This window comes from Caretta caretta, chromosome 10 (genome assembly GCF_965140235.1).
Source record: "Caretta caretta isolate rCarCar2 chromosome 10, rCarCar1.hap1, whole genome shotgun sequence".
Classification (NCBI taxonomy): domain Eukaryota; kingdom Metazoa; phylum Chordata; order Testudines; family Cheloniidae; genus Caretta; species Caretta caretta.
Genome location: NC_134215.1, coordinates 62,488,469 through 62,497,276, shown reverse-complemented (window position 1 = coordinate 62,497,276; position 8,808 = coordinate 62,488,469). Strand labels below are relative to the sequence as shown.

General features: G+C 36.7%; 1 protein-coding gene across 1 annotated transcript in view; it reads right to left on the bottom strand.

Moving 5' to 3' along the window:
* Window positions 1-2,775: 2,775 nt before the first annotated feature.
* Window positions 2,776-8,808, bottom strand: part of GNB5 (G protein subunit beta 5) — a 28,625-nt gene continuing 22,592 nt past the window's right edge. The window contains exons 9-11 of the mRNA XM_048867288.2: window positions 6,897-6,993; window positions 5,428-5,594; window positions 2,776-5,005 (exon numbers count right to left, since the gene is read on the bottom strand). Coding sequence (XP_048723245.1) covers window positions 4,994-5,005; window positions 5,428-5,594; window positions 6,897-6,993 — 276 coding nt within the window. The 3' untranslated portion in view covers window positions 2,776-4,993. The remainder of the gene's footprint in view (window positions 5,006-5,427; window positions 5,595-6,896; window positions 6,994-8,808) is intronic.

Sequence of the window (8,808 nt, the reverse complement as noted above, 5' to 3'; positions counted from 1 at the left end):
CCCAAGGGAATATTGGCTGGCTAGGTTTTGAATTTACCAAAACAACACAATGACATTTTCTTTTACATGGCCTTGTGGCTAAGCTCATACAAAATTTAGAGCTCAGAGTCATTTCTTTTATGAGAGCTGCTGGGCCAAATTCAGAGGTGCTTTTCAAGTATCTATTTTTAAGCAAGATTAAAATAAACGTAGTGCATTGGGTTAGTGGCTATACAGTGCAGCATATGGGGATGGGGAGAGGGAAGCAGAGAAGACTCAATATATACAAAAGTGTGTTTATTAGCCAATCTTCAAAGCAGAGCAACTGGATTCCTGGAGGATTGGAAGGAGGATTCAGTACCTTTCACTGTGAGGTGATGAGTTCAACTCCAGCCCAGGCTGGTAACGATAGAAATAGCTGGCTCTCTGGTGGCTCATGAGAATGGAGTTGGTGGCAGTCCAGATGTCCAACATCACTATTGTTGATAAGCGTCAATCTCAGCAAAGAGGCCAATAAGAGTAACTAACTGCGATGTACAATGAAGTGCCCTCTCACTCCTAGAGATGAACCCTTTAGAATAGGATCAGGACCCATCACAGGGCAGCTAATGTTGCTGTCTTTGCTGTAGCTGTCCTGTGCGAAAGGGAAATCTTCCATCTTGAAGACTACATTACTTTTTATGAACAGCAAATCTACTCAGAAATAGTCTAAAAATATAGATATTTGGAATCAATCCTATTGCAGCTTGTTGTGGTTAGATCACTATCAAGAACTGGCCTGTTCTCCTGGGTTCATCGTCAGGGCAAACTCAGTGTAACAACCCCATATAAGGTAATTGATTTTTTACCAGGGAAATTTAACTTGGGTTTATGAGTTAAGTTTTGGATAAGAAACCTGGGATGTTACCTTTTTCTTTTCAATAGGGCAACTGCATAAAATTGTTTAAATCAGAGCTTTTCCCTGTGATTGTAAATCTTCCAGCAGGAATTTTCTATGGCATTTCCCATGGCAAGAGAGATATCCAGTAACTACTTCTCTAGCATGTTCCTGTTCCTCCCTTCCTGTTTATACATTAATTTTGTTTAACAGAACGAAGCAATGGATGTTTGACAGTGAATTGGCCCTTGATGTAGCTTCCCTTTTATACTCAGTACTTTGAACATGTTTATGGTCAGCCCGCTCAGTCCCTCTGCATTGCATCTCATTTACCACTGCTCCCCAGGGCAGTTTATGTTATTACAGATCTGAGCTTATGTTATTACAGATCTGAGAGTATTATTTATATATATATATATAGTTACAAAGTTTTTCCTAATATTTAACCTAAATCTCTTGCTGCAGATGAAGCTCATTACTGCTTGTCCTACTGTCAGTGGACATACAAAACAATTGATCACAGTCCTCTTTAGAACAGCTTTTAACATACTTCAAGACTATTATCAGGTCTCCTCCCCACCAGTCTTCTTGTCTCAAGACTAAACATACCCAGGTTGTTTTTAAACCTTTCCTCATTGATTAGTTTTTCTAAACCTTTTTATCATTTTTGTTGCACTCCTCTGGACTCTCTCCAATTTGCCCGCATCTTTCCTAAAGTGTGGTGCCCAGAACTGGACACAGTACTCCATTTGAGGCCTCTCCAGTGCAGAGTAGAGACAATTATATACTAATATATACCATATATTAAATGATATACTTTTTTGCAAGTGCATCACATTGTTGACTCATATTCAATTTGTGATCCACTATAGCCGCCAGAGTCTTTTCAGCAGTACTTCCTCTTAGCCAGTTTCCCCATTTTGTAGTTGTGCATTTGATTTTTCCTTCCTAAGTGAAGTAGTTTGCAGTTTCTCTATTGAATTTCATCTTGTTGAACTCAGATAAATTCTCCAATTGGTCAAAGTAATTTTGAATTCTAATACTGTCCTCCAAAGTGCTTGTAATCCCTACCAGCTTGGTGCCATATGCAAATTTTATAAGCATACTTTCCATTCCATTATCCAAATTATTAATGAAAATATTGAATAGTACTGGACCCAGGACTGACTCTTGCAGGACCCCACTAGATACACCCTCCTGGTTTGACAGCAAACCATTGCTAACTAGTCTGAGTACAGTCTTTCAGCCCGTTGGGCACTCCTCTTACACTAATTTCATCTAGATCACATTTCCCTAGTTTGCTTATGAGACTATCATGTAGGATTGTGTCAAAAACCTTACTAAAAATCAAGATATATCACATCTACTGCTTCCCCCCCCCCATCCACTGGTTAGGCCAGTAATCCTGTCAAAGAAGGAAGTTAGATTGGTTTGCCATGATTTCTTCTTAACAAATCCATGCTGGCTATTCCTTTAACTCCTGTTATCCTCTAGGCGCTCACAGATTCATTGTTTAATCATTTGTTTCAGAGTCCTTCCAGGTACTGGTCTATAATACCCCATGTCCTGTTTCCCTTTTTAAAGATAGGTACTATGTTTGCCCTTCTGCAGTCCTCTGGGACCTAATATCCTCCAGCACTTCTCTCCTTTTTTCTTGCTGAAGGGATGGAGGAATTAGCAGATGTTATGTGAGATCTGTCTCCGCAGCATTGCCTGCTCACCATGGCTCTTTCCACATGGCAAGGGACACAAATACTTTCTAGCATATTCAGATTCTGACTGTATCAGGTCCTCCATAGGACAAATGAACAATTAGTTACAGGGCAAAGTCCTTGGTGCCATGAGCATATGCCAAGGAGGGGAAACAATAGTGTAATCGAAAGCATCTAACTTATGTGCAAGAGGACTATAAATACACATTTTCTCAGTATGTAAAATATGATTTATTATATTTCGGCCATTCATAAGTATCAACACAATGCAGTCTGTTCAAAAACAAATGTCTTACCAATAAATATTATCTAAACATTAATATTAATTTTTTGAACAAATGCATACAGTGTAGTAACTCAATATTGCACAATGAGCTCCAGATGCCATATTACAATTTCCATAGTGCATTCAATTTGTTACAGGGATAATTTGCCACAAATACTGCAAAGCATTGGAGCAGACTTTTCCAAGCAGGAACAAGTGAACTACTTCAACAAGGAGTGAAGGCTGATCTTCTCCATGTAAAGTGAATGATTGTGTCAATGTCCTAAATTAATTAGTTCTGGATTTATGGAACTATATGTTTTCATTAATGAGGAGCCTTTGTTTCTAGTACAATTATACTACACTTTTAAAATTTTTTTTTTTTTAAAAAATCACTTCTTAAATTGAATGAAGTTATGAACTACCAACCCCAATAGCCAATTGTTTACTCTTGACTGCATCTAAATATAAAATTTACCTTTCATCTTTCAGAGATGTACCTTATTACATTTTGAAAGCCTGACTGTACTACCCTCACTCACAATGAGTAGAACCTTACTCCTCAAATACATCCATCCAATTCAATGGGACTGTTTTAGCAGTAAGGTACCATTCAGTATGAGCAAAGAAGGCCCAGTCTGTCCTTAATCGTTTTCAATATATGAACACAGCTACAGCTTTATATATATATAATTGGATCTGTATGGCCACAGCCACTGTATATTACTTGACAACTGTCACCCATAGGGCCAGATCCTGCAAACATTTGCTGCTAGACATTGTTGGATGAGGAGTCTTATTGACTTGACTCACTGTAGTAAGCAGTATGGCTGTAACAAGTGTTGGCATGATTGGGCCCCTAAACAATGTTCCCAGTTTTCACTTTTGTGCATTCTCCATATAGGCTCTGATCCTACAGTCCTACTAGGATAAAATATTATTACCTTCAGTGGGAGCTTTGTCAATGGAAGGACTATGGAATTCAGCTCAGAGGGTCTGATTCTCATTTACACTAAGGACACTTTATGCTGCTCTGACACTGTAAAGGGGCCTTAACATTGAAATATATTACACTGATAGCATGTTAAGGCTGCTTTCCACACCTAGAATGGTATAAAGTAGCCTTAGTGTAAATGAGAGCCAGGACCAGAGAATGAGTATGGCTGACTTGTAAAGATTTTATTATCAGTATCATTTTAGTGCTTAGAAGTAGTATCTCTTTAATTCAAAGAAAATTCACTCACCAAGTGATACAATTAATAATTTCTATGAAACTATTGGTTAAAATGTTACCTTATGACTATATAAACCATGAATTATACTACTCGTCTTTGTAGCTTATCTTTATGAGTTTAATTGAATTCTTTAAATTCAGGTCACAGAGATGAAATAGTTAATTTCATCTAAAAGGATATAAGAAAAAACAGGGATTGAAATTATTTTTTTTAAACAAGAAAATATACTTTTTGTGACAGCTAGTATTTTCAACATTAGATTCTTTGCTCCCTAATTACCACCATTGTGGAATCATCTGTAACTCCATCATAAAGTGAAGTATCAGAAAGCGAATTTGCTTCTTAACTTTTCACATCAAAATTCAATGTAGTACTATGGAATGTTTCAAAAGTCATAGATGATTCCCAGATAAAATCAGGTGTCTGGTTTTTGCAAATTTACTTTAAAAAATCAATTCTTGCAAATAATAAATACATAATGCACTGGACTACAAAATTCTATGATACAGATGATTTCAGGGAAAAGTCTGGTTTTAGAATGATCTAAACTATCTCTAATAAAAGCAGGTAGTCTCGAAAACAGAATTAAAAACATTTTATTTTACTACAAGTTGATGTTTGCGATGTGTTAAAAACAGATTACCTTTGCTATCTAGTTGTGTTTATTTGTGTTTTCAGTAACAACATTTGATAGTGTAGCTAATATACTGAATTAATTCCTGGCTAACAAGTTGTCCTAGCTTGTTTTTGTTTTATTTTGATTTGCAACCAATCAATAAGTCATGGAAACTACAACAGAAATGCTACATCTTTCTAAAGGACATTTCACATTTGCAGATTGAAATTTCTCTCTTTTCTTTCTTTTTTTTTTTTTTGATAGCCCAAGGTTTCAATCTTCATTTGTATTTGAAAACAGCATTGCGTCTTATGCCCAGATCTGTAAAGATAAAATTCAAACAATTTTTTAGGGAATTTTAGTTTATATTCCATACAAACACATAGGTTTTCAACAAAAGCCTGGTTAATTTGCAAGAGAGCCAAATTCTTTTCTTGGAACTTGTAAATTATGTTAATGGTAAAGAGTTGAGGATGGAGCAGTTACTTTAACTGATAATTTCATAATTTCCCAGTGTTTAATTGTTTAGTGATAATGTTCTGCTAACACTTTCTTTTAATGATGAATATGTTCTTGACCTGGGGAAATATTTAGGCCTTATCTACTGTTTGCAGCAGTAGCCATGATATTACGGGGCTTTAATTTCTTTGAAACAACTGGTTTCATATTTCATCCCCTGGACATTTTCCATAATGAATTTACCAATGGAAATCCCTGTATTTTTGGAAAGAAAAATCCCTTACTCGTAGAGTGTGATCCCATGATCCTGAGCAGAAAGCAGTTCCATCAGGTGAAACGCGTAAGGTGCTAACTCTGTTTTCATGACCAAACAGAATGGATACACGAGACCCTTTCAGAACATCCCATACATTTATGGTGTAATCATTGTAACCACCAAATAGTAGGCGACCTGCAAACAGAATCACATTTATGCAGATTAATGGCTTAAATGGTTAAACTTCTAAGTAATAACAGTTAATGAAAGGAGAGGAAGGAGGGTTTTCTGGCTGAAGAAAAGCTGTTTGTAAGAAGTTTGAGGCAGAGTCAGGAATAGAAGTCAGATCTCCTGATACTCAATCCTATGCCTTAAATACGATATGCCAAAATATGCCATCCTCACTCTACTTTCATGGGCACTATAGGATGTTGCTTCAATGCAAAGGTGTATATGTTCCTTCTAAATTGGACTACATTACTCTTTGTGCATTCCAAAGCAAAATCATGCAAGTCCAGCCTCAGATTTTGGGTGCCCACTTTGCTACAGAAAATGTATTTTACTTTGTAACTACATGACACTTAACATGTCAATATCGTGGCTCTGCATGGATATTGATTGACAGCCTCTGCTGGTCAGCTATTACTGGCTTCTGCAACTGAAAAGTAATGGTATTTGAGCCCTCTTATTTAAAAGAGTATTAAAAATTCCATGATTGCACTTATTAAAAACATGCAATATCTTTCAACTGTTACAGATGAAAGATTCATTCAAAAGAGGGATATAGACTGAAGGCAAATAGAGCACTTTAACAATTAATATCAGACAAAAATATTCTGATCATATTCTGGATATGTTTATAAAATTGTTTATAAAGGGTTACCAAGTGATGAATAGATGTTTTAATAAATGGTTAATCAATTATTATAGCTTGTTATAGAGTCCAACAGTTCAATATCTTGAGCACAACTGTGACTTATATAACCACCTACAGCAACTTCTACTTATGTGCTTATAACCACCTATATCATATACTACTCAGGTCTGTAACATGCTTATAACATGTATTAATCATTTATTAACCTTTTATGAACTATTTATAGTATACCCTACATACAAAAAGTGACCAATATTCTATTTCTAGTTGCATTTGAGGTGGATTTAAAAGTGATGGGTAAAATCCTGGCCCCACTGAAGTTAATGGCAAAACTCCCACTGACTTCAGTAGGGCCAGGATTTTACCTCATAGCCGCATATTATTTGTTGATAAAATTTAAAAATAACCAATTACATTACTTAATAAAAAAATCTTTTACAAAGAAAGAAGATATTTTAATGGATGGAAAATTTCTTTCCATATTTAATTTAGCTCATTTCTAATAACAAATGTTCTCAATTTAAGCTGAAAAAAGTATTACATTACAACCTCAGCTGCATCCCTGTCTAAATGCCTCCCCGCAGCAAAAACCTACATATCCCTCAAAATTCAAATCTCACCACTGAGAGAGAAATCCACGCTAGAAGCTCCGAAAATGATGCTCTCTTTGGAATAAATTGCTACTTCTCGATCTGCACGAAGGTCATATAAACGACACTAGAATTAAAGCAAAAACAACATACGTTCATCACTAAGGATTAGACCCAATTGCTACTCCCTCACCCTGCGCAAAGCATGAGGAAGGGGACAGGAATTCCAACCCTGTGGGCATGATGTGGAATGGCTGTGCAGCTTCTGCTCTTCTGCCCATGGGCTATCAGAGTATCTGGGACCACTGCACAGGCTGTTTAGACATGTGGATCCTAATTGTGATCTAAATGACCTAAGGCTGACTGGCCTAAACTGAGCGATCCGCTGGCCATTCCTCAAATCATCTCTCCATGCTGACTCAGAGAGGAACTGTGGGTTCCTGGATTCAGAGTATCCACATACAGCTCTTCCACAGTCTATCTGCCCTCCTGCTTCATGATGGGTTTACAACTGGAGAGTAGGTACAGCCTTTTAGGGCTGGCCAGAAAACAATAATTCTATTTCATGCAAAAATGGAAGCTTTCAGAATTTGTTTTCATTCTGCATCAGGACGAAAAACAGCTTTCACAATTTTTCACAAGAAACCACAGAGGGAAATTCCAGAAAATTCCATCCTAGACCTGAGAAAGCTTCCCAACGAAAGTTGAACCACAATCAATACATTTCCACACAACATTTTGGTTTTGATGTAGAAGAATCAGCATTTTCCAAACAAAAAACCCCACACCTTTTGCTGAAAAATTTCCAATCAGCCTTACAGCCTTTGGCTTCACATGTCCATTTATTTGCTGATATGTTTTAACTTTAATATGGAATAATAATAAGTTTAATATGGAAAATTCTATATTCAGACCAAAAATTTCAGCAGCCTGGAGAACAGCACTTACTCAGCCCTGAAATCATATGTGCTTTTGAAACTGTATTTCAACTAACCTGCCTCAATAAGTTAAGTCTAAGCAAACACTGGCTAGCTGGGTTTGTTAATATTAAGTCTTACTAATGAAATGTGGCTGATATTCAAGTCTGTGCATAAAGCAGAGACTATATTATTCACAGACCTTTATAAACTGCAAGGTATTTGAAGTCAGCGTTTCCTGGCACTATGAGCTAATGAATAATTCTGTCAGAAAATTCTGACAAATGGGTCAGTTCACTCCAAGTGAGAAAACGCCTATATAAACATACATTTATGACAGCCCATCAATCAGTCAGGACACTCAGTTCCACAGCATCCCCAGGCATTCTTTCTGGGTGACAGAAGTCTTACAGTGCTGCTCTCAACATTCTCAATCTAAAGCAGCAATTTGCTATTTCTAATTTAAAAACAAACAAACCCAGTAGTCAGAGGAACTGACCCAACTCCATCCCCCAAAGCATGAAGATGGAATTTTCCATTCTTCTATTAGTTTGGAGAAATTCCCACACAGTTGATTAGATTTTTTTTAAAAAACTAATAGCACAGTTGCCATAGTTTGTGGTACTTTTGAAAAATGAGTGTTCTCATATGAATTTTAATGATGGAGAATTTCTCCATTTCATTGCCTCCACAATGCAGATGCTTACAGTATGATAGCCCTATTTGCTAACATAGACTGTACTCTAAGCTAGATGTATTAATTTATAACAGAGGCTTTTGGCTTCTAAAAACAGCATGCACTTTGTCCAGAAAATGCACAAAATGTCTGACCCCAACCCATTGAAGTAAATAGAAATGTTTCCATTGAGTTAAATCAGCTTTGGATTAGGCCCAAAATTTGTTACATTGTCCGAGCACTTCAGTAGGACTTTGCGTCCCACCCAAGCTTAAAGGCAATGCTTGAGCAAACAGAAAATATCTCCAAATTCCTTCTGAAGGTCCCCTTTTGAAGTCTGACAAATTTC